General features: G+C 42.2%; 1 protein-coding gene across 1 annotated transcript in view; it reads right to left on the reverse strand.

The window, feature by feature from the left end:
- Window positions 1–15471, reverse strand: part of SPDL1 (spindle apparatus coiled-coil protein 1) — a 34897-nt gene extending 19426 nt beyond the window's left edge. Inside the window, exons 1-4 of the mRNA XM_015429466.1 lie at window positions 15374–15471; window positions 6118–6306; window positions 1359–1535; window positions 660–854 (exon numbers count right to left, since the gene is read on the reverse strand). Of these exons, the coding sequence (XP_015284952.1) occupies window positions 660–854; window positions 1359–1535; window positions 6118–6282 (537 nt within the window). The 5' untranslated portion in view covers window positions 6283–6306; window positions 15374–15471. The remainder of the gene's footprint in view (window positions 1–659; window positions 855–1358; window positions 1536–6117; window positions 6307–15373) is intronic.
- Window positions 15472–26958: the final 11487 nt, after the last annotated feature.

Here is a 26958-nt window from a genome sequence, read left to right on the forward strand (position 1 = left end):
AAGCTTTCTCCCTCCCCCCCGTGGCAGTGGCAAGGCCGGCCCGCCAAGCTTTCTCCCTCCCCCTCCCCCCCAGTGGTGGCGGTGAGGCCAGTCCATCAAGCTTTCTCCCTCCCCCCTCCCCAGCAGCAGCGACGGCGAGGCCAGCCCGCCAAGCTTTCTCCTTCCCCCGCCCCTCCCCAGTGGCAGCAGCGAGGCTGGCCCGCCAAGCTTCCCTCCCCAGCAGTAGCGGCGGCGAGCCCAGCCTGCCAAGCCTTCTCCCGCCCCTGTTCCCTGTGGCGGCGGCAAAGCCTTCTCAGAACTTTCCCTTCACATGTGCAGGAAACGCTCCTTTACTTTTGGGGGGATTTGAGTATTCCCCCTACAGTTTTTTACAGTTTTTAGATTTTTCTGCACACTTGGGGATTGCCCCAAATGTGCAGGAAAATCTCCCTGCCCCCCAGGTGTGTCCGATGTGCGGATTTAGATATCCGCACGTGAGGGGCGCCTTGGCTATTAGATATATAGATTACTTTCAATGGTACTCAAGGACTGCAATATGATTCAGTTTTTAAAATAAAGAGCTGGTTTCCCTAGATGTAGCTTATTCTACAAGCATACAGCATTCCAAGCAGACTAATGCTTTATATTAGCTACTTCACCCATACTAACTTTCTGCATACCTTTGAGTTTTCAAGAGCTATTAGCTCATGTTGTAGACTGAGCACTTCTGAAGACATTGTTTCATGAACACGCTCTGACATTACACGTAGTTCTTCTGATTTAGAAGTAATGACCTCCTTAAGATGGTCTACTTTGTGCTTCAGCTGCTTTTCACTAAGCAGACTTTCATCTAGCTCGGATTTCAGTTTTTCCACCTTGGAAATAGCACATTTATTATGTAATTATTAATATTATGTAATTATCATGTACCTTGCATTTTGATCCCCTGAAACATGTCTCTCTGCAATTTACAACTCTGCAATGTTCCACCTAGCTTCAAAACCCCAATAGTACATGCTGGCAGAAGACAGACCAGACCCTCCTCCCGCTCTCACTTCCCAACTCAACCACTTATGAATTGCAGCTAATTTTTAAGAATATAGAGAACAGCTGCATGTGCCACTTGAAGAAAATATATTGTTTAGTATCCAAAACGACCAAGATAAACTCCAATTATGTTGTCATTCTACTCCACACTGTCTAATCAAATTTAATAATCAGCTATGTTACAACTTAGCTAGAAAAAGCAGTTCTAATTCAAAAAGCTTTGTCCAATGAATTGTGTCTAGAACTTTTTAAAGTAATGTACAGCAAGTAATTATTTGCTGTAGGCATCAGTCATAGACAATGCATACTTCACATGTTGGTATACCCCAAACCTTATTCTTAAGTTCATTTATTTCTTGTCCATGCAGTCTCTCCAGTTGTTCACGCAGCGTATCTAGCTGTATATTTTGTAGCTGCTTCAGAGTATCATATTCAGCATTTAGACTTCCCAACATTCTAGTCTTTAGTTCTAATTCTCTCTGGAGAGTATATTTTTCTTGTTCAAACGTCTGAAAAAGAAATGTCATACTTTTAAGAAGACCGCAATCCATCGTGCAGTGTGACTAGATCCATATGCATATTGATTGATTCAACTTTCTCTCAATAGTGCACACACACAAACATATTAAATTATTTTAAAATTCACTAGGCTTCAAATATTACTTGCAATGAGAAGAAGAGTTTTTTAAGAATAAGGAGTCCCACTCAACATACATGAAAGAGGCCAAACAGTGTCAGTCCTGGAGAGATAGAAGAGGGATTTACACACATTGAGGTCTTCTGGCACAACTTCTTAACCCTCTGTCTTTAAAGAGTTCTCAGAAGACTCACTAGTGTGACATTCTGTCTGTTCCCTGTCCCAATTGTGTACACAAATACTTTATCATTGGGGCAAGGATTTAAGAGGACTGCATGTGCAATTAGCAATCTTTTATGTATTTAGAGAATAATAAACCTTGAAGGAATTATAAATGCTATCTACAAGGCACAGTAAATTAATCCCACAAAAAATATCACAGTACTATAAATACTTCTGCCCATAGGCAGAAGTAGAGAAACAATCTTTTGAACATAGGTACACAACATATGGAATGAAATGGAATGGAGTAAGAGCTAAGAATGGCAAATTTCACCTTCAGCATGGCCTGTAAAGCATTTAGCCTTGAAGTACAGATCCACTCATTTGGATCTGATGCCACAAGCATTCAGGATGCCCTCAAGCACTCAAGGCTGCAGGGCGCATGCGTGGCATGGTGCAACGATGGGCGGATTTTCGGAACGTTCCGAAGCCGCCCGATCCCTTTTCGTTTGTTCGGGAGCCCCACAGTCCAGAGGGGCTCTCGCCGGACCTCCCAGAGAGAGGACCGGTGGCAGGGGGTTTGTCTCGGCCCCTCCCCACTCGGGCAATGTGTGTGTGGGGGGTCCGGTTACTGCTTCGAAGTAGGAACTATCAGCGGAGTGAAACATGGCTGCCATATTTCCACCTACTCACGACCATCCATCCTTTTAATTTTGTTTGGAATTGAATATGTGGTAACACAGAAGGAAAAGCCAAGGAACGAACTTGTGAGTACACATACTTCAAACTTTGAAATAGAGAAGATTGGTGGTGATATCACCTTAAATCTATTTGCTCAAAAAGGAGAGGTTCAGCGACCAGAGGAGGTTTGGGAGCGTTTTGAACATTTTCTGCAGTGTATGCAACCTTGGGGAACTGTTTTTTGTTCCTCTTCTCCCTTGGCAAGGACTTATTATGGAAAAAATGTGTTAAGTGTCTTGAATGATTATAAGAAAGCGAATGAATTGAACTGAACGGTGTAATTAAAATGGCGTCGGTAATACAGGAGGAGGAGGAAATGGATAAGAATATGCTTGTGAGAGATCTGTCTGTGGAACAGTTTTTGAGGATTTTAAGGGAGCAAATACAAAAAGGTTTTGGAAAAGCCTGTGTAAATTTGCTAGAAACAACATATAACCCTCAATTGGAAATAAAGGAAGAAGATCAAATAAAAGAGTGCAGTGAGTTTCAACTTATGATAAATGAAGAAGAAGCTTGTCTAATGTCAATGGAAACAATATATCGTCCTCAATTACAAATAATGAAAGAGGAAAACTTGGGACAGTGTACTCAGAGGGACATGGAGGATATGGGATGTTACCAAACGGAAGAGTGCTCTGAATTTCACTTCATACCAATTAAAGTAAAAGAAAAGAAACCAACAAAGCCCTTTTATTTAAAATCAGAGACACCAAAAAAGAATGTCCAAGGATCTTTCTTTACAGGACAAAGAAAACCGGAAAGAGAGAGAGAAAAACGTTGTCTTGGGAAATTGAAAATAGACAACAAAAAATTTGGAATTAGAATGGCTGAAAGTTAGAAAAAGGAGACTAGGAAAAAATTTCCACACACTCAAAGAAAAGAGACATGTAGACATGTTACTTCAAAAGGATAGATTACTAATTCATAGGAGAAAGATTAAAATATATGAATTATGTGAAATGTTTGTTGTTGCTGATATATGCCTAGCTAGAAAAATTGGATCTTTAATTGCTTGTGATAATGGAATACTAAACAAATAGAGTAAGTTAATGATAAGCTATGTTTTGCATTGGTTGATATAAATGTTTGATTGTTAGGGCAAGTTAGTGATGTGTTAGAAAGGTTTAGATAGTGAGAGTTGGTGATAAATCAAAAACTTTTAAGGTGGAGTGTGTGGGAGAGCTCCTGCACCTCTTTTTCTATGAAATGACCCCTGCCTACAACATATGTACCTGTACTATGGGACCAAGACATGTCTACTTACAGCCCCACACACATACACTGAACAATGTGTGAAGCAGCCATAAGAGTATTAAGAACTTCACTGTATGCTTAACAACTGGGAAAAGGAAAGCCACCCTGAGCAGGAGAAATGTGAATCAAAACAGAGAAGCTATGTGGGGTGATATTTGGAATGACTGATTATATGAAAACACACAAACATACAGTATGGTCTATTTCAAAGTTCAGATGTGCATGAACAAATATGGACTACAGAAATTCTCACTATGGCAAATACTATGACTAATTCCCCAGACATTTTTCACAGCTATCCAATGTCAACGTATTAAAAAAAACCAGGCTTAATTATGCAAAACAATATGATCAATATGTCTAATACTAAAGTGGGTGGAACATATGTCAATTCTGAAAGCAACAAAGCAAGGCCAACCACAGACAGGTAATGTTTCCCTCCACCTACTAATTTTAAAAAATCCCAATATTATTGCTAGTCTACCACACAAACCACGACTATATAATAAACCCTTTTTACAGTGCAATCTTTAAAAAAGTTACTCCAGTTTAAGCCCATTCATTTCAATGGTCTTAGACCAGAGTAACTCTGCTTAGGACTGCGCAGCAAGTTTTCCAGAGGCAGAGATGAAGTTTGGGGGGAAGAACAGAGAAGACATGCATTATGAGAGTTCAGACAATTTTGAAGGTAATGGATCAGGGACCAGGAATGTAGTGAGCAATTCCCCTGTGACCCCCTCAAGATTCTGATCTGGAAAAGGAAACAGCCCCTGATAATTTATAGTATTCTACAGTAAAGACTGTGGAAAACTAATATTGGGTGATTTCTTTTCACTCAAGCTCTCATGCATAGGACAGAGAGGAAGAGGCTTTCATTGTACTAAGCAATGCTAGATGAGCAGCTTCCTGTTTGCCTCCCCTCAAAACTTCAATCCTGGCAATCAGGCTACAGTGGTGTCAAGGAAAGCCATTTTTCCTATTTCAGTGGCTACATGAAATCTTGGTTCAGGCTCTGAAAGAGGCCTACATAGAAACTTTCCCTGGAGACATAGATAAGAAGAGGTGCTGTGACCTTGGTAGATTGCTTTCAGATGGCTGGTACAGCTAGTAACTGCCTGGGAAGCAACCAGCCCAATTAAGCCCATTCCAGAGGGCCTAGCTTATTAGCACCTGTGCGTTGGAGTGAACGACCCTTAAACTGCAGATAGGTTTCGTTTTCTCCTCTGCTCTTAGTATTAGGGGATGTCTTAAGCCTAGTAACAGTGAGAAGATTATATCACTTCTCTGGTCTGTGACTGGTCAAAGGCCTAGGCCGGTCAGAGACCCCTTTCTCTATAAAATAAGGTTTTATTCAGTAGGATGGTGGTGCCTAGGAACTATGGGGCCTTGCGTGGTCAATAGTTCCAGAGCAACCCAGCAACTGGCATTCCCCTTTTGACTGCCTGGATGGGCTGAATGAAACATCTTGTTATGCTGGATTACTGCACCTCCTTGCAACCTGGAAAGGTAACTCTGAAACTGTCTTGTAAGTTTTAGCTATGCTGGTTATGCTTAGTGTTTATTATTTTATTGCCTTCACAGTCTAGTCCTGTTTTAAATACGTTTGCTCCTTAATAAAACAATTATATTTTACTCTGTCATAGTATTTGTGCTCTTTGAACCTCAAAGGCTTAATCCATTGCCTTAGACTCTTGACCACTGCCAAAAATAACTGTTTGTTCCTGAACTCAGTCTGCAGTTTCACTCTGCAGGGCTGCCCTTTGTGTTAAGTTCCATAGCCAGTCGGGAGATTTGGTCTTTTGCTCCAGGACTGTTGGGAACCACTAAAAGACCTGGTGGCAGACTACCCTAGGCTTGACGGTTTTTTAGATTCCCTTAAGTAATTTGTAATTTTGCCTTGCAACCTGTTCTTTGAAACCAAACGTGTGACCCAGAGGGGTTGGCGTTTGTGACAAGTGGTCAAAGACTGAGGATTACAGTGAGGTGTGTAGGAAGCTCAGACCTGAGAGTTCAGCAGTATCATACTACACTGTGGGGAGGAAGACAAATATTCTGATTATTTTCCCATTTTCTGTACTTCATGGAGAACACTAACTTTTAAACACTGTTTCATAACTGAATGCCATTAAATTGTTAACAGTTTAGGCTAAAGGACCAAACCAACACATTAGATGCTTTATGTAATACATTTATCAAATTTAATTATTATAGCTATGCTAGTCTTGCTTCTACATCACTAAATAGGCTGGAATGTCATAGCTCAAAGCATGTTTCTACATCCAGTTTTCAAAGTTTACCTCTGTTAAAGTGACCATTTCATTTTGCAGTTCATCCAGCTGATTCTGCAACACATTCTGCCCCTCCATCAGTTCTAAACCATATTGCGCTGCCTTTCTTCTTTCCTCTTCAGCCTCTTTCAGCTGACTACGGAGACGTGAAATTATCTCCTTATCAATCTCCATCTCTTTTAACCCTTAAAATCAAATCTGTGAAAGAGAAAATAAAGAGTTGTGTCCTCAGTAATTTAATTCCTACTGATAAAAGTTCTCTCTGTGTTCATCACAAAAACGAACTATGAAGGGTGTATGGACCTAGCTTTTTTTCCCTCCTAAATTTTTAATATTGAAAATAAATGTCAGACAACAAAGCCTGGTTTGGTCTTCAACACAGATCCATTTCATAAATGCTTCTTCTGCAAATGCCTCCTCTTTGCCTGCCCAGCATCAAAGACAAGCTAACATTTGGGGATGTACACATGCACACAGAAGAGAGGATTTAAATTAAGGCTACTTAGAGCCATCAAAAAAGGGAGGAAAAAAATCAAAAATCAGTTTCCTATCACCACAAAATATGTTTTTACGCAACAATCTGTGTTAGATTTATCTAACCACTGTTACAATATTATATACGGCATAATGCTAAATGTTTATGTAGAAGTAAATTTCACGGAGCTCAATGACTGCTACTACCTAATTACGCTTTGAACAGCAGTTTTTCTTCATACATTTTAAACTAAATTGGTCTATTAATACAATAGTCTTAATAGTCTTATGCATTAGCCATAAGCCATAGCAGTTTCAAAAGTACACTTAGTGTACAAACAAAGCAAGTAGCTGTAATAAAAATACAGTTCATACATACAACACCTGTAGGATTTATTGTGTATAGCCAAAAACTGTTATAACCTAACAAAGAACATAAAAAATAAATCAAAATAACATCATTAAAATAACTAGATCTAAAAATATTTACATTAAAACATTTAACCCTTCAAATACAACTCCCACCCTATTTTCTTGTCTGCCAAGGCAAACCATTACACTCTGTATGAAATCAGTGAATCAGTATCTGAGTGAAAAAAATCAGCTTATTTGCTTCTGCAAAGCATCCATAAGTACTTGTGGTGGTCATCTTATTTTCTCCTCCACCATTATTTCCCTTTCCTGAAAGCCCCCATAACTTCCCCCTTTTCCTGCTTCCTTCTCTCCTTCCCACCCACTAGCCAGCCATCCTTTGTCCGAACCCATATTCAGCTTTTCCTGCCTCCCACTCACTGTTCAAACTATCGCACAATTGCACTCATATCACACGCTAGCAAGGTCATGCTCAAGATCCTACAAGCTAGGCTTCAACAGTACGTGGATAGAGAACTGCCAGAAGTACAAGCTGGGTTTAGAAGAGATAGAGGAACGAGAGATCAAATTGCCAACATTCGCTGGATTATGGAGAAAGCAAGAGAGTACCAGAAAAACATCTACTTCTGCTTCATTGACTATGCTAAAGCTTTTGACTGTGTGGATCACAACAATCTATGGCAGGTCCTTAGAGATTGGAGTACCAGACCACTTCACATATCTCTTGAGAAACCTGTATAAGGGCCAAGAAGCGACAGTTAGAACCGGATATGGAACAACTGATTAGTTCAGCATAGGAAAAGGAGTACGACAAGGATGTATATTGTCACCTTGCTTATTTAATATATATGCAGAGTACATCATGTGAAATGCTGGCCTGGATGAATCACAAGTGGGAATTAAGATTGCTGGGGAAAAGATTAACAACCTCAGATATGCAGATGATACCAATCTAATGGCTGAAAGTGAAGAGGACCTACAGAGCCTCTTGCTCAGAGTAAAAGAGGAGAGCACAAAAGTGGGCTTGAAGCTCAACATCAAAAAAACTAAGATCATGGCATCCGGCTCCATCACTCCTTGGCAAATAGAAGGGGAAGTCGTGGAAGTAGTGACAGACTTCACGTTCCTGGGATCCCAGATCACCGCAGACTGTGACTGCAGCCATGAAATTAAAAGACGCCTGCTCCTTGGGAGGAAAGCGATGGCGAACCTAAACAGCATGATAAAAAGTAGAGACATCACCCTGCCAACAAAAGTCCGCATGGTCAAAGCAATGGTATTCCCAGTAGTCATGTATGGCTGCGAGAGTTGGACTATAAGGAAGGCCGAGCGCCAAAGAATAGATTCTTTTGAACTATGGTGCTGGAGAAGACTCTTGAGAGTCCCTTGGACTGCAAAAAGATCAAATCAGTCAATCCTAAAAGAAATCAACCCTGACTGTTCCCTGGAAGGCCAGATAATGAAACTGAAGCTCAAATACTTTGGCCACCAAATGAGAAGGGAGCACTCACTGGAAAAGACCCTGATGCTGGGAAAGATTGAAGGTCAAAGAAGACGGGGACGGCAAAGGATGAGATGGTTAGACAGTGTCATCGATGCAACGAACATGAAATTGAGCACACTTCAGAGGACGGCGGAAGACAGGAGGGCCTGGAGGGAGATGATCCATGGGGTCGCGAAGAGTCGGACTCAACTGTGCGACTGAACAACAACAACTCACTGGCAGCCTCTACCCAGAAAAACGATGGGTCATTTGTGTGGTGCTAGTCAGGCCACTCCCAGATGCATGCTGCAGGAACCTGCAAGGACTCTCTCCATCTCCCCTACAGTATTTTTTCTTTCCCTCCACCTGGCAGTCCCCATATCCTCAAGTTTCGCTGCTTCCATCTCTCATTCCCACCCACCAACTAACCTACTGTTTATCCGCCCCCCCATCAGCTATATTTATTTACTTCATTTATACTCTGCCTTACACCATTTTCCTCTTCTCAATTTTATCCTCAAAATAACCCTGTGAGTATGTCAGTAACCCTGTGAGTATGTCAGACTGAGAATGTATAATCAGCCCAAGATAATCCTATGAGTTTCATAGTGGACTGATAGTCCCGGATCGTAGTCTGAAATTCTAGCCACTGCACTGCTCTGGCTTTCGTGGGGTGGCTGCTGCTGAACAGAAACAAGTAGCCAGGTCTGGATGAGTTAAGTAAGTCACCAGGTGGTTCCTGGTGGGCTTGGTCCCAATGAGTCCTCTCTTAAAGACAAAACAGACCTGCCCCCATGCCTGCCTCTTACTGATAGAAACCAAGTCTTGAAATCTGACAATACTGCTGTGGGTGCCTAACAATGGCCAATGAGAGCATTTGTTCCCTAAAAATACAGATTCTGCTTCTATGGGATGCTTCTGGGATGATTTGCAGGTCTGTAGAAAGGACTCTCTTGTTTGTTCATGGCTCTAGTCTCCAGATTTAAGAATCCACAGAATTGGCCATGTTAAGAATTAGATATACAAGAAGCGGGGACACGCGATACTCGCGGGGGTAGAAGGAGCTCCACGTGGAGGAGGAAGCAGCCGCAGGTGAGTCTTCTCCCCCACCCCCACCCCGCAAAAACGGCGAGGCCTGGGCCTGCCAATCCTTCTCCCCCACCCCCCTGCACCGGTGGTGAGCCGTGCAGGCCCACCGAGCTTTCTCCCGCTCCCTCTGGGCACCAGCGGCAAGGCCTGAGTGGCTCCCAGCTGCCAGGCCCACCGAGCCTTCTCCCACTCCCCCCCAGTATCGGCGGCGAGACCCGCCGAGCCTCCCCCCCAATGGTCAGAGCGTTGTCTGCGCATGCACAGGGAACACTTTTACTTTGGGGGGGAGATTTAAATATCCCCATATATTTTCTTCAAATTTTTAGATTTTTCTACACCTGGGGACTGCTCCAAGTGTGCAGGAAAATCTCTCTGCCCCCCCAAGTGCCCCCAATGTGCAGATTTAAATATCTGCATGGAGGGTGCAACTTGGCTATTAGACATATAGATTAATATAGTATGATACGGAAAAAATAGTTTAAGAGCTTATAATTAAAATTTAATGACTGTGGAATAAAAAAAAGTTAAAACATTCATTAAAACCCAATTTTAATTATTCCTGGGCTCTTGGACAGCTGCAACCTGATTTTAGCAGTCAACTAAGTAGCCATTCAGTGACTTCCTACATAAGGAAGAGCTGAAGATGAGTCTCAAACTTTTCCTTGATCTCTACATATGGGCAGAACAGGGCAAATATCTGAGTAGCAAGCACAATACTTTAATCCTTTTTGAGAGACAACACTTGAAACATTAAAGCAATTATTTCCCATTAAAGGACAAAATAAACGACAAACTTGCACACTACTATATCTGTCAAGTGTTAACCATAGGGCACAAGGGGAAAAAAAGATAACTGGCATTTCCCCCCTCAACAATGCAATCAATCTTTCACCATGATTAGCTAATGTTTAAGAAACAGCCACACAAGCCTCCTTGGACTCACTTGGTTTGCGCCCCTGGGGTTTAGGGTGACCGGGGTGCACCACATGACCTCCAAAGACTTCCAGGCGGTGTGCTCGATTGTTACACCGGACCCCCAGTCTCCTAGCTTTCAGCCCATATGGCTGAAAGCTAGACGCTTAAACCTAAGATTGACACAGAGTTGGATAAGTTAGTGACCCAAAGGGTTTTGGAACCTGTGCCCCATGCCCTATGGGAAAACCCTATCGTGACCCCAGTTAAACCCAACGGAGACTTCCGCATCTGTGCAGATTACAAATGTACAATAAACAAGGCCTTGCAGGACCATGCATATCTGGTCCCGGTGGTCAGCCATGTTTTGGCTTCTCTGGCAGGCGCTAAGGTCTTTGGTAAGTTGGACTTAGCCCAGGCTTACCAACCGCTCCCAGTCGACGATGTGACCGCAGAGACACAGACGACTGTGACGCACCGGGGTGCGTTCCAGGTGCAGCGGCTACAGTTCAGGGTCAGTGTAGCCCCAGGAATTTTCCAGAATCTCATGGGCTCTCTCCTTAAAGGAATCCCCAGAGTGCAGCCCCTCTTTGACAATGTTCTGATCACCGCACCCACAGACGAGGAGTTCGCCAAGAGACTGCGCGCCGTCCTGAAGCGTTTCCATGCCACCGATCTCAAGGTAAAGCAGGAAAAATGTCTCTTAGGGGTCCCGCAAGTCAAATTCTTGAGGTTCTCCATTGACACCCAGGGCATCCACCCAACTCCCAACAAGATCCGCACCATCGTCAACGCCCTGGCACCCACCCACTACAGGCATTCTTGGGCCTAGAACTTTTACCGTTTCATTCCTGTCACAGAAGGCAGCAGTCACAGAGCCACTGCATCGGCTCCTCAACAAGAAGGCTCCCTGGGTCTGGGGCCGGAAGCAAGTTGCCGCATTCCAGGCCATCAAGGAGCTGCTCACTTCAAACACCGTCCTTGCTCACTTCAATGAAACGCTGCCCATTGTCCTTGTCTCCGACGCTTCCCTGTATGGAGTAGGAGCCGTCCTAGGTTACCAGCTACCCAACAGCAGGGAGGTTCCTGTGGCTTACTACTCCCACACCTTGTCCGCGGCTAAGCGCAACTACACACAAATCGACATGGAGCCATCGGCAATCGTGGCGGGAGTCAAGAAATTCCATGATTACCTCTACAGGTGGCTCTTCACCATCGTGACTGACCACAAGTCCTTGCTGGGTATGTAGGCCCCAGTTCACCAGATGCCACAGATGCTATCCCGCAGGGTGCTGCATTGGTCTATCTTCCTGGTAGGATACCAGTGCCTTTTCCTCCCGCTGAGATGAGCTCTACGCGCACAAGGGTTGCCTGCCGTGGGGAAGCCGGGTGGTAGTACCAACACCACTACGCCAGCAAGTTCTTGGGGCGCTACACGAAACACACCCGGGAATCGTCCGGATGAAGGTGCTGGCCTGCAGCTATGCATGGTGGCCCAGCCTAGACAGCGCCATCGAGGACTGTGGAAAGAGCTGCCAGGCCTGCCAAGAAACCCGACCATCGCCACCTGGGGCCCCAGTGCAACAGTCGAATCCACCCACAAACCATGGTCCCGGTTACACCTGGACTTCGCAGGCCCCTTCCAGGGACAGATCTTCTTCATATTGGTAGACCCCTACACCAAATGGCTGGAAGTGGTGCCCGTCTTCTCCACCTCTTCCACGGCCGCAATCCAGGCCCTCAGACAGATCTTTTGCACACACGGCCTACCTGACACCATAGTCACAGACAATGGAATGGCCTTCACATCGGATGAGTTCCAGGAGTTCATGGGCTGCTACCTCATCCGGCACATCCAATCCACTCCCTTCCACCCCGCCACCAACGGCCAAGTAGAGCGGATGGTGAGGACCACAAAGGAGTCTCTCTGTCGGATCATCCATGGGGATTGGGATCACTGGCTCACAGCATTCCTTTTCGGCCACCGAGTTACCCCGAGCACCACCACCATCCGCAGCCCCACAGAACTTCTCATGGGAACGCGCATAACCAAATACTAGACCGTCTACACCCCAACCGTGCTCCAGACCACCAGCAGGCCCCAGAGCCAGGAGGCACCCTTGCGGGTTCTTCCCGGGTGACCCCGTATACGCCTGGAACTTCTCCAGAGGCCCGGCCTGGAATCCAGCTCGTGTTACCGGTCCCCCTGTCATACGAGGTCTCAACTGGGGACGGCCAAACGCTGAGGAGGCACATCGACCAACTCCACAGCCACTTGCTCCAAGCAGATCCACAGACCCAGCCAGCAGTTCCTGATGACAGTGATGAGCAGCCCCCCACAGCTGCAGGTACCTGAGACCGCGGAGGACTGTGCACCACCCAACCACCCGGAAGGTGGTGTGAGCGAGCAAGCAATCACGGGATCACCGGACACCATACCAGCTCTGCAGTCGCCCATCAGCGCAATGCCAGCTCCAGAGGAAACGGAGGACTGTGCACCACCCAACCACCTGGAAGGTGGTGTGAGCGAGCAAGCAACCACGGGATCACCGGACACCATACAAGCTCTGTAGTCACCCATCAGCGCAATGCCAGCTCCAGAGGAACACAACTTGGAGGCCCCGGCCCCACAGATGGAACCACACCGCTTAACCCCGGAGCGGTGCAGACTAGCATACTTAAGGAACTTAAGGGAACAGTTTCAGAGGGTAGTCTGAGGGTATTTCTACTGCATGGCCTTAAGAAGTGTCCACAGACCTAAAAAAGTCTTGATATATGACCACGCCCCAAGCCATCCTTATCCTGCTTGGTGACAGAATGTATTTAAGAGTAGTATAGTGGCAAACCTTTGTTAATATTATGTACAGAAGGCACTGGGGTTGCTAGGCACTCTACATTGCACTGGTGCTGCTGGACTTCCAGCCCCCCCCCCCCAAGCTTGGATTGTGTTTCTGTGCTTGACATCAGCTGGCATTGCCACAATGACACTGGGTTCTGCTGGGTACTCTGTACACTGCACTGGTGCTTCTGGGCTTACAAAGATGCCCCCCCTTCAATTTCTACTGCAGAGATTCTCTGGTTCTACTTTAGTCCTTTGGAAACAATGGGGGATGGGGGGCATCTTCTTTTGGGGGTAGTGTGTTTCTTAAAATCGAGTCTGGTGAAGTTTGCAATCACTATTTTGTGATGCTTTGGTGAGTGTGTGTTAGTAAAATTTGTAAAAAGGCACCTAGCTCCCCAAAATGCCTTGTAGATGTTTGGGATGGTCAACTCTTGAGCTTCAAAATGGAGAACAGAAGCCCTCCCAAATGCCTGCTTAGAACATGGGTGTTGTAATGGATTTTTTTTTTTTTGCCATCAAGTCACAACTGACTTATGGTGACCCTGTAGTGTTTTCATGGCAAGAGACGTTCGGAGGTGGTTTGCCATTGCCTGCCTCCACGTCAGCCCTGCTTAGCTTCTGAGACCTGACAAGATCAGACTACCCTGGGGCTATCCAGGTCAGGGCTAGGCTAAGAGTAATGTGACTGGCCCAAGGTCACCCAGTAAGCTTCCATGGCATGAGTGGGAATTCAAATGTGGATTTCCCAGATCCTAGTCCAACACTTCAACCACATCACCATGCTGGCTCTCATGATGAAATAGCATGTTGGAATTTGATTTTTCTTTTTTTACTAGCACAATTATATATACAAAGTTATATAAAATAAATTTTCACTGTCTCCTTTTCTTTTCTGGCCATTATTATTATTATTTGTTTTATTTCATGATTACTACTGAAAATAATTTTGTCCTATAGAGGAGGGGCCCTGAAGAAAGGTGGGAGTGTTAAAAAATTATCCACCCTGAGTGCCAAACAGGCTAGGTACAGCATTTAATCATAACTTTCTTAAACTCAATATTCAGACATTTAGATTGGTTCTTTAGAATGGTGAGAATTTTCAAATTTTTCAATGTGGAGAGACATTGACAGTATGACAAAAACAAAAATCTGCTGCTTTCAGATCATACAATTTCCTTATGAACCCATAGTTTTGCCCTACATAATAGCTTAGACGAAACTGAGTGTGGATACAGAGCTCAGGAAATTCTAACTATAGCATACATACAGGGCTGAGATCGACTGAACTGCACAAAAACTCAGACAACTGTTATACTGAGCTGTCAGAAAATGTGACTTAGGGCTTCCACAAGAATCTCATCTCTTACTTACCCATTGGAACCCAATGCACAGCTTTTTAAGAATCTTTACAGAGCCACTCCATACATGATAATGCATTAATTGCCAACAAGTGATAATACAGATATGGTTCACAAGCTTTCAATTTGTTATCTGTGTATTGTGAATTCTGTATAGTCTGAAACTCAGAATGCCCAAACAATAACAGTGAATGTTCATATTCTTTAGTAATGAAGAAATCAGCTGACATGAACTGAGTTACAGAAGTGAATGTAAGCACCTTTATCCTCTTTCATTTGATTAGACAAGATAGATTTACAGTGCAAGCCTAAGCAGAGTTATACAAAATTAAGCCCACTGAAGTTAATAGTCTTAGAAGAGAGTAACACTGTTTAGGATTCAACTGTCAGTACTATAATCTATATTTGAACCAATTAACAATGTCCATTCATTTCAAAACATAAACTAAATACGCTGACTTGTACTTTTCACTTTTTGTGAATCCTGAAGTTGTACTTAAGAAGACTGATTAGCACTCATTGAAAATGAGGACATTTACAGCATTGTTTTAACAACTCAATATATCCAAGATAACTGCAGGCCTGAGTTGGAAAAACGTTTCAAGTGAAGATTAAAAGATTCTGTTATAGCTATCTACTAACATTAACATCTATTTTATATCAAAAACAGTGGAAAGCTTTAAAAATTAAATCTTATATTTGGTTGCAGGAGAAAAAATTATACCAGCAACTCACCTTCAAGGCCATGCCATCTTAAATTTTCCCAACAACTTCAAAATTCATATTGCTATTTAACTAATAAGCCATCTGCTTGTTTCTGCTGTGAATCCTTCAGCTTGTTCTGTAACTCTTACTGCTGCCTCCCAGAATAGGTAGAAATCACATGGCAAGACAATTGAAATGCAAATCCTTTTCAAATCTCTTTAAAGCAGCTGTTCACTATTTCCATGGCTGCCAAGCCTGCAAGGCTGTCAAAGAACAGTAGCTCTCTGTAAGCAAGGCCAATATTATTCTAGCCTCTCTTTTACTCCAAACATACCAAGATACAGTAATCATTAAGCAAGTTCTCTATCACTACTTACTCAGCTCTAATGAATTCTAGGCCCGCGTACATTAGCTCCTAGATCATATTGGGCCCTAACTATTCTAAATAAAGTTTGAGGTGAAAAATCCAAAAGGATTTTAGTAATTTCGTAAACCTAGAGGATTTTCAATCCATTAGATGATTACCCATGCTGGAGACATGTTGAAGATCACCTTAACCTATTTTCACCTTTAGAAAACCTACTATATCAATTAAGTATGAAGTACCCCACATGAATCGGCGGTGAAAAAAGAACTGAAAATTACTCCTGTTTCTTTGTTGAAAAGAATCACAGTTCTGATACAAAACCTTTGTGTGTTAAGTCCCATCAAATCGCTTCTGACTCATGGCAACCCTATGAATTAATGACATCCAAAACATCCTATCGTTAACAACCTTGCTCAAGTCTTGAAAGTTGAGGTGATTGAGATGATCCACCTCATGTTGGGTCTTCCACTTTTCCTGCTGCCTTTAACTTTTCCTATTATTATTGTCTTTTCCAATGACTCCTGTCTTCTCATAATGTGACCAAAGTATGATAGCTTCAGTTTAGTCATTTTACCTTCTAGGGAGGCTTGATTTGATCTAGAATCCACATATTTGTCTTTTTGGCAGTCCACGGTGTCCATAAAATTATCCTCTACCACCACAGTTCAAATTAATCAAATTTCTTCCTGTCAGTTCTCTTAATTGTCCAACTTTCACACCCATACATAGTAATGGGGAATACCGTGGCATGGATTAACTTGATTTGAACAATCAGCAGCACATCTTTACACTTCAGGGTGTTTTCTAGCTCTCTCATAGCTGCCTTCCCAGTCCCAATCTCTTTCTGATTTCTTAGCTGTAGTCTCTCTTTTGGCTGCTGATGGAGCCAAGGAATAGAAAATCTTGAACAATTTCAGTTTTTTCATTGCCAGTGTTGAAGTTGTCAGTGTTGAAGTTGTGCAGTTCCCCAGTAGTCATTACTTTTGTCTTCTTGATGTTCAGCTTTAATCCTTTGGCACTTTCTACTTTAACCTTCATAAGGAGTCATTTCATAAGGAGCCAGTTATGTGGTGTCATCGAGCTTCCAGGGAAATGGCAACTTAAAGGGAGAACGTTTAAAAGGCTCCAGACCTGTCTTGCCGTTGGACATAACAAGTCAGGAAAAGGGAGTATTTATTTTTCTATCTTTACCTCTCCCCCACGGGGGAGACCCAACTGACAGGTGAGCCATGGGGGGGGGGGCTGATTTATCCAGCTCCACCGAGCTCTGATTCCAGCAAGGACAGAGGAGATAAGGTGGCTTCTGGCTTCAAAGTCAACCTCCTCAACTTTTGATCTAATTTGATCTAATTTATTACAGCAAGAGCCAGTAAAACAATACAATTCTGATATAAGAAAGATAAAAACAGTAATAACATAGCAACAGTATAAAAACATTAAGAGAAAATTAATAACATTAGTAAAATAAAATAATATTAATAAGAGAATCATACAATTCTTTCAGCTAAAATAAGTTTACGTTTCTTAATAGCTAAGAAACTAAATTTAGCCACAGTGTAAGTCACTGAGCTCTGGACATCTTCTAGGAGGAATTTACGAAGGACTTCGGGCCTAAAATCAAGATAAAACTGCAGAGGGCTAAATCTAGACAGAAGGAGGAATAAAATGATCTCGTTCCTCCTGATAGAATCTGCAGAACAGGACATGAGTAACTGACATATTAGATAAGGTTGCCAAGTCAGCTGCCACAATCCTTGTATTTTCTGCTCAGGTTGTCAATTGCAGGATTCTGCTAACCTTGAGTTCATGATGGCTTCTAAATAATCTAAAAATGGCATTTGCCAAGTTAGCTGATGAGAACAGATGTGCTGAGAATTTGGAATTATAAGAAAAGGTAATGCCTAAGTATTGAAAGTTCTTAATATGGCAGTTCCTTTAATATTCCAATTGAACTTCCTGAATGAGTTACCAAAATGGACAATTTTAGTTTCAGCGAAATTAATAGTTAATAATTCGGTGTCACATTGCTCTTTAAATTTTATCAGGGCTCGCTTCAGGCCAATCCTTGTCTGGGATAAAAGAACAGCATCATCAGCATACATTAAGATTGGAACCTTTCTGCTACCTGAGAATGAGGAAGCATGAGTATCAATTGAATGAAGGCATGTGATTAAACAGTTAACATAGATGTTAAATAAAAATGAAGCCAGAAGGCAACCTTGTCTGACTCCTTTTTGCACTGGAATTCTTTTCGATAATTTCCCATCTTGTGTGAGTCTTATTTGGATGTTATTATTTCCGTGCATTTTAATTAATAGAAGCGATAGCCTTCTATCTATACCCATGTCAGCCAATTTGGCCCATAGCCTTCCCCTAGAAACATAATCAAAGGCCGCCTTGAGGTCCACAAAGGCCGCATGCAAGGTATTCTTCTGAAGTTTCACATATTTAAAAATAAAGTAATCTAGGACCAGTAGTGCGCCCAAGTGTGAAACCAGCTTGTTCAATTTCAAGTAAGTTGCTATGATCTAGCCATTCACACAGCTTCTAGCAGAGGTGTTTAGTATATAACTTACAAATCACATTCAGAAGACTAATTGGTCTGTAGTTCGATGGGTCATAGGGGCTACCCTTTTTAATTAAGGAAGAATTATAGCCAAGCCCCAGTCTTTAGGAATCTTAGCTGAGGCATCTATATAGGAAAAAAGATTTGCTAAGACTGGAGCCCGCCCATCTACTTTCTCTTTTCTTTCTTTACCAATCTGTAAAAAAATGCCTTTATGGCTCTCTTTTTTTTTACATTTTACCAGACTATAGCTCCAACACATGAGATAAGCAGATCGCCAGCAGTGCCTGATTGCAGCGATAAGAGACATCTTGAAAATTTATGCCTTTTGGACATAACACATCAGGAAAGTTTCCAATCTGTAAAAAAAATGCCTTTATGGCTCTTTTTTTTTTTTACATTTTACCGGACTATAGATCCAACACAGGATATAAGCAGATCGCCAGCAGTGCCTGATTGCAGCGATAAGAGACATCTTGAAAATTTATGCCTTTTGGACATAACACATCAGGAAAGGGGAGAATTTATTTCTCTATTTATGGTTTTTAAATTACAGATATTTAACAAAAGATTTATGTGAACTGTGTAAAAACTAATGGCTGAATTGCCTTTGCAAGCAGGGTGAAAATATTAATTTGACCAGATCAAGTATATCAAGCCCTTTTTTCTTTTCCACATTCTTTCCTGGATGAACTTTATAATTATGGATTATCCTCCCCATGGACAATACAACTGGCTACTTCTCTTTTATTTTCATTTTCCCCCCTCAATGAAAAATGTATAATTAACAGGTACAGTGCCTTGGCTATGGCATGACGCAATAAAGAGAAAGTAAAAAGAAAGCAACACATAAATTGACTGATTCGCGAAAGGATTGATCAACAGAAAAATAAGATTTATTTTCTCCTCCTAATTAATTAGCTAAGCACACTCTTTGATACTCCCTAGAACAAAAAGCAACAAGAAGATTCTGTACTAATTTTTAACAATATTATTTCCTCTTTTTCTAAAAAAACCTCAGACAAATCAACCCACTGGGGGAAATGCCAGGCTGACCCCCCCTCCTTTTTACTTTTTGCCTTTGCTTTCCTTGGGTGAATTACAGCAGACTAACAACCTTCCTTCTTTCAAACTCCTTTGATGCATAGATCTTGCACAGCGGATGAGTCTTTATTATTTTTTAAGGAAAATATAGTGGAGAGATACTTGGTCACTGCCAGTGCAGTCCTTGGATCACTACCCACTAACCGATAGGGGACTTACTATGTTATATTTTGATCCAGTAGAGGGTACTTCTGTTAAAATAGGGGTGTGACGGACTGCCCATAACAGGTTTCCTAGTGCAGCAGTTTCAGAGAGCAGGGAGGTGAAGAGTTAACTCTTCGCTGGAATGGAGAGCTTGAGTGACAAGTTACTCCCTTCCCCCCTTCCCTCTGATTGGCCAGTGGCAGCTGAGGAGAATTATATGATTAGCTGAGTGCTAAGGGCATGGTCCTTTTGGAGTCATTTGGCCAATTGGTCTTTTGGAAGTGAGACAGTCAGTTGGCTTCTGACAGAGTCAGTTGGAGTCAGTGAGTCTGACAAAGTCAGACAGGTTCACCTTTGGAGTGAAGGGAAATGACTCCTTGACTTGTTTTTGATCAATTCTGAGGAAGAATTCAGTATCAACACTGAATGCCTAAGGGTCAGCCAAAGCTGAAGTCCATTTTACATAGACACCAGAACTGGGATTGAGATTTTGGGAAGAGTGATTAGATAGTATGCGGAAACTCCCATCCAGGCCAAAAGAAAAGTTTGTATCTTCTGAGGAGAAGAAGAATTCCTGCCCAGTTACACAAGGGAGTTTGCTCTGAGGAGACCTCTGGTCTATTGTGAAGGGAACTGAATTCAGACACCTCAGGATATGGTTTCCAAAAGGGGGGGAGTTTAGGTACACAGATAAAGAGACTGCCTGCTGGAAACCTGAAGAGTCATGGGAAACTATATGAAGAAGCATTGTCACTGTAACTAAAATACTCACATGCCTCTCCACTGTTAAGATCCAAAAACATCTGAAAATAAGCTTCAACAACACTATTTTGATTGCTAAAAGAAGTATAATCTGTAGTAACACTATTTTCACCTCAGCATCTCCAACCCGACTACACCTATTCAATCTGCCTGTTAAATAAAACTGTTCTTTCTGTTTGAATGTTATACCATCTCGTGCCATTTGAAAGGGAAAAACAAGAGGGCTCCTGCTTATGCCATCAAATTCCTGGGCTGGGATAAAAGATGAATTAAATCTTCGTTACGCGGTAGGACAGACAGACTTTTAAAACAGTAACTAAATCCATGCTACTTTTTGCCTTTGCTTCCCTTAGGCTGGTCCTGCATTGGGCAGGGGGTAGAACTAGATGGTCTGTATGGCCCCTTCCAACTCTATGATTCTAGGATTCTATACTTGGGGCTGCTCAGTTACAGTTGGGAATAAAATTCTGGCAGGAAAACCTGCCTAATAGTGGGGAAGTGTCAGGGATCCATCATAATTGGTGGCACTGCCACAATTTGAAAGGACAGCCCACAACTAGTAGGTCCCACCACAAAAATAAAATTGTATAATAACATCTTTTATTAATTTGTGAGGAATTACAATAAAATTCGAGTCAGAAATGGCATCAAAACAAAAAACTTAAGAGGCACAGGGGGATAGTCAGGCAGAAGCAGCTGTTGAGGAGACTCCTAAGCATTAGAAATAATGAGAATGCAAATAAAATTAGTGAGAAGCTGAAAGAGAGAGAGAGAAAGCAGAAATTGAAGCAGGGCAACAACTGGAATTAGCTAGCATTCAGGCAGAACATGAAAAAGAGCTGTTTCGTCTTAGAATGAAAGAAATACAGATAAGGGTAGAAATACCCGTTCCACAGAGAAGTGTGAAAAATAATAATTTTCCTCGTTATCAAAAAGGAAACGATGCAGAGGTTTTCCTGTTTAGTTTTGATAGAACATACAAGGATCTTCAGATTGGTGATGAGGCCCAAATGCATTATTTGCGTCTACAAATATGTGGAGGTCTCAGTGAAATTTATGCAGAAATGATATGAAGAATCCTCAAGACTATCTGTTATTTAAAGAACAAGTCAGACTTTGTTTTGGTCTGACAGTAGAACAAAGTAGAAACACCTTTTGAGAGATAAAGAGAAAGCCTGGAGAAACATTTCCCAATTGGGCTGTTGTTTAGATAGAACCTTAAATAGATTGGTTGAGGGAAGCAAAGTGAAAACTGTTGAAGAACTGAAACAATTGATAGGCTTAGAGCAGTTCTACCAACAAGTTCCTTCTCAATTAAGATGGTTTCTGAGGGACAAAAAGTTTAAAACAGTTGATGAAGCCACCACCTTACTAGACAAAACTGAAGGGGACTTGGGAGGATCTATTTCTACCCCCCAATCAAGAAAAAATAAAGTTTGTGGCCCCTCAGGAAAAGTTGAACCATCAAAAATAATCCTGCTAGATGGGATACTCCTCCACAAACTAGGAGGGGAGTGATACCAATGCTCCCTCCTAAGTTGTGGAGTCTTGTGAGCAAAAATTCTACTTTGTGAGCTACTGGCATTAAAGTTGTGAGCAGGTGATTTGGCTACTGTATAAATTAGTTTGCTCTAGAGCTAAGACAAAAATGTGTGACCCGGAGGCTACCAAACTGTGAGCTAGCTAGCTCACAGTAACTCAGCTTATAGGGAACACTGGCTATAACTGCCTGGAAGAGGGACACATTAAAGCCCATTGTCCAAAACTAGCAAAAGGAATCCCCAAAACAAAGCCAAAACACTTAAAATGGTAAAATAGGGAGAAACAGTCCCTGAACACACAGCTGACCCTGAACAAGAAATAGCAGCACCAACAAATAAACCAGCTAGAGTGCTGCAAGTATGGAAAATGCAAGAAGATATAAACAGGGAATATCTGAAGGCTGTAAATATAAATTATGAGGAAGTTACAGACTGGAGAAATACAAGGGAAGAAATCACTTTAGTAAAACCTCAATTAGGGAAGAAAGATTATTACTTACCTGGAAAATCCTACAGGATCAAAGGAATAAGTGGCCCAGAATTTGAAGTGAATTAGGCAAAGCTCCTGATCAGATATAAAGGCTTCCAAGGAAAGTTGATAATGGGAGTATGGAGGGACTTGGATGCTCCCATTTCAATAGGAAATGACTTGGCCTCACAGCTAAAATCTGTAAATATAATTACCTGAAGTAGGCCTCAGGCTTCAGATCTATGTGACCCGGAGGCTACCAAACTGTGAGCCTCAGGCTTCAGATCCACAGACATTACCAGTTGAACAGCAGATAATACCAGAAGAGCCCAGTGCTAGTGATACTGATACCTTGTTGCAAGGGGTCCAGCCTGCAGAATTCCTCGCCAAGCAGAGAAAAGATGAAACCTTGAAAGACTTGTGGCAAAAAGCAGAGGCAGCAATGCAGGAAGTGACAGTAGAAAACCATTGCTTATTTAAAGTCCTAGACCAGCAACTTCAGCATCTACTCTTTGGATACAGAGAAGTGCCACAGAAGAGTTCTGGGTTCAGTCCCTTTAAACTACTCTTTGGACATCAGGCAAGAGAGCCGATTGACATCCTGAAGGAAGCTTAGTTGAGAACATAGAACATCGAGAGACAAGATGTCATAATCTACCTCCAAGAGAACCTGCAAGAACTGCGAACAGCTGCTGCAGACAACATACAACAAGCTGAGCAATGAGCCCTTGTACGAAGTCAAAGCCAGAGAGAGGGTCTTCAAGCCTGGAGACCATGTCCTCATGCTGAAGCCCCGAAGAAAGCACAAACTTGAAGTGGCTTGGGAAGGACCTTTCCAAGCTGTGCAAAAGGTTTCTAATGTAAATTATATGGTAAATGCTAAAGGAGGGCAATGTAAGCTGTTCCATGTTAATATGTTGAAATCATATCATGACCAAAGTAACCTGGCCCTTATGACCAGAGGGGAGAGGAAGAATGAGATTGATTTATTGAGATGGGGGAAGATCACCCAGGGAAGCACCATAAATGAGGTTAATTTAGCCCCATCCCTAACAAAAGACCAACATTGGCAAGTTAACGCTGTCTTAATGAAGTTTCAATATATTTTTTCTAATTTCCCAGGGAGAACCCAGCTAGCCCAACAAAGAATTGATAGTGGTGATTCAAGGCCTGTTGCTCTCCCACCATACAGGGTGACTGGCCTGAGTGCCACCAAATAGAGAAGGAGGTTAAAGAAATGTTAAACCTTGGACTTACCGTACCTTCAGAAAGTCTTTGAGCCTCCCCTCTTATCTTACTGTCAAAATCAGATAACACCTTAAGATTTTGTGTAGACTACAGGAGGCTGAACAAAGTAACAATACCAATGCCTCTGGTGGATGAGCTGATGGAAGTTATTGGGGCTGCCCACTTCATTTCCACCATAGATTTGACCAAAGGGTAATGGCAGGTGACTATGGAGCCAAAAGATCAACCGAGAACAGTTTTTGTGATCAGGGAGGGACTCTTTGAGTTCACTGTCCTCACATTTGGTCTTTGGAATGCCCCAGGCACATTCCAGAGGCTAACTGACAAAATGTTGGCCGGGCTGAAAGATTTTGCTCTGGCCTACATAGATTACATCACTATAATCAGCCAAAGATGGAAAGATCACCTCCAACATCTGGCTATAGTTTTCCAGCGAATAAAAGAGGCTGGACTGACAGTAAAAACTTCCAAATGAAGGTTGGCAATGAGTCAGGTGAAGTACCTGAGGTATGTACTAGGAGATGGAGAGATAAAGCCGGACTGAAGCAAGGTGCAGGTAATTCAAGAGTGGCCCAGACCACCACCAAAAAGCAGATAACAGCCTTTATAGGGCCCATGGGATGTTATAGGTTTATACTAGAATTCCATGCATTGAAATGGGTGTCAATTACATTTAAAGAGAGTTCTGTATGTTCATTACATTCAAATAAGTAAATGGGGGTAAGACTCATGGGTAAGACAGGAGTCTAGCATTCCAGAAGTTATCACTGGGGGAGGAAATTTTCCACCTAAAACTTAACCACTTTCTAAAGTAGTTGGGACAATATCTAAAACTGGAAAAGTTTATAAATTGTTAAAACATTAAGAAGAAATGAAACTCCAGAATTATGAATGTATAAAGCATATGATTGTATATATGGAGAAAAACTTATAAAATAAATTTATTTAAAAAATAGAAGACAGACAACATGCAGCAACCTTTCAGAGATCCTTTTCAAGCAAATATAGCTCATCTCTTAAGCCTTGCAAGCTTGCTGGCACAAAAAGGTTTCAGGGGCTGCACAGAATATGCCGCCTATGCCATTCTTAGTACAAAGCAACTTGGGTAATTCTCTTTTTCACTCACCCCCACATAAGTTTGCTTGATACAGTCTGGAAAGGACGTATGCAGTAATATCTCCTATAAAATTGTGAATGTGTTCCCAGAAACAGAGTGTACTGTGGAATGATATGAGTTAGTTTTAACACTGTTCTTATTTATAACATTTTTATTCCACCTTTCCAATCAATGTGGGGGCCCCAAGGCAGAAAACAACCAAAACCATTAAAACAAGCTTTTAAAATACATATTATAAAATCATTTAAACCCCCCCATACACACACAAGAAGGAGAATCAGTGAGGAAATGCTAAATGAAACAGATAAGTTTTCACCTGCTGGCAGAAGACAATCAAGAGAGAGGGAACACCATAATCTTGGTGCCCCAACTGAGAAGGCCCCTTCTCAGGTTGTCACCTATCTACGTTCAGATAGCAAGGGCACCCAAAGACAAGCCCTTGAAGATGACCAAACTGATTGGATAGATTCATAGGGGGCTAAGGTGGTCTTAAGATATGTTGTTCCTAGCTGCATAGAGCTTTAGGGTAAATACCTGCACTTTGAACTGGGCGGGGAAACAAATGACCCACCCCAGTCAGCATTCTGGCTGCAGTATACCAGCTGTAGCTTCCTAACAATCCTCAAGAGCAACTCCAGCAAAGTGTATCACAGCAGAAAAGGAGTACTATAAGAACACGGCTTCACAAGAAGCAACATCATGGGAAGTACTTTAGTCCTGAGCAGCCTTGAACAGGTTCTGGAAGCAGCATACAAATTATCTAAAGCAGCGTACAAATTATATAAATAAATAACTTTGAAAATGTATTTGCCTCCAGTAGTTAATGTCAGGAAGTGTTTATAAAGAGCCTTCTCCGTCAACAAAAGTGGGCTAAGGCTGCAGAAAAACCAAGGCTGCAATGTTAAGGATGCGCAATAAAGCCAAGCTTTGATTTCACTAGCATTTCCTAAAATCAAATGGATCAGGCTTTCCCTTGTTCCCAGACGTGCTGTCTTAGGAGTCAGACACAAGACACTACTATCAGTGCCAGGCTTTCATCTAAATACTTCCTTTTAGGCCAGCTGATCTGTGCAACCTGTGCAATATCTCAATACAATTAACCTGACCACCCCAAACTCTTATAAATCGGAGGAAGGAAAGATGCAATTCATGGGCCTGCCTCTCTGTGCAGAGGATGGGGAACCACATGCATGGAAGCTTTCCCTTCTCCAGCCCGTTCAGCAGAAGTGCAAATACAAAAAACAATCCCTCCCTGACAATTCTTGTTGTCAAGAGTTAGAATCGAGCACTCAGGAACAATGGCATACTTCCCTATCCCCCTATAAAGCAGAAGCTGAGGGGAAAGAATCCCTGACAATTCTTGTTGTCAAGAGTTATAATCGAGCACTCAGGAACAATCCCTATTCCCCTATAAAGCAGAAGCTGAGGGGAAAGGAGACAAGACTAACAGCTAGAAACTGAGGCATAAATACATATGAGTAGGGACTTAACCAGGAATTAACACTTTATAAGTCATCCCTGCCTCCATCAATCCTGCAGCACTTCTAGAAAGGCAAAGGGCTATAGCTCTGAGGTGACCTTTCTGTATGTGCAAGAAACAAGCGTTATCATCAGCAATTAAAGAATCTTGTGTAGCAGGGCTGAGCGAACCCAATACCTTGAAAGGTCACTGCCATTAGACAGTATAGGTTATTCTGATTTTCCAAAATCTGATTCTAGTCTTTATAGTCTCTTTTTACACACTATATCCAATGCATTTAACAATGAAATCACATGAGCAACTATTCTGAGCAAAGTAGAACAAGTCTCAGCAGTCATTCAATAAAATACAACACCATTCATGTCTATTAAGAGTGGTAGGAGAACCACAAGACAAAGATTAAGACTTCTTACCTTGAAAAAAGGATATCAGAAGAGTAAATTGCACTTACGGCCTATGGAAAAAATTAGAGTTTTTATTAAAGAGTTATATTCTTTTACCTTCTTCAATTCCTACCAAAACCACCAGCAACAGCACAAAAACAAGTAACTCCCTCTTCCTCAACAAAGACAGACAAGACAGTCCTTCTCAACCCCTGTAGCTCAAATCCCCTTTGCACCGCACCGTACAAGCTCACTGGGTGACCTTGGACGAATTGCTCACTCTCAGACTAATCCACCCCACAAGGTTGTTTTGTTAGGCTAAAATGGAGAAGATAACAATGTTTCAAACGGCTTTTGGGTCCCCACTGTTGAGAAAAGCAGGGTACAAATATCTAAATAAGAATAATTAACCAATAGCAGCAGCAAGGAAGTTT

This window comes from Gekko japonicus, unplaced genomic scaffold (genome assembly GCF_001447785.1).
Source record: "Gekko japonicus isolate JY-2015 unplaced genomic scaffold, Gekko_japonicus_V1.1 scaffold212, whole genome shotgun sequence".
Taxonomy (NCBI): domain Eukaryota; kingdom Metazoa; phylum Chordata; class Lepidosauria; order Squamata; family Gekkonidae; genus Gekko; species Gekko japonicus.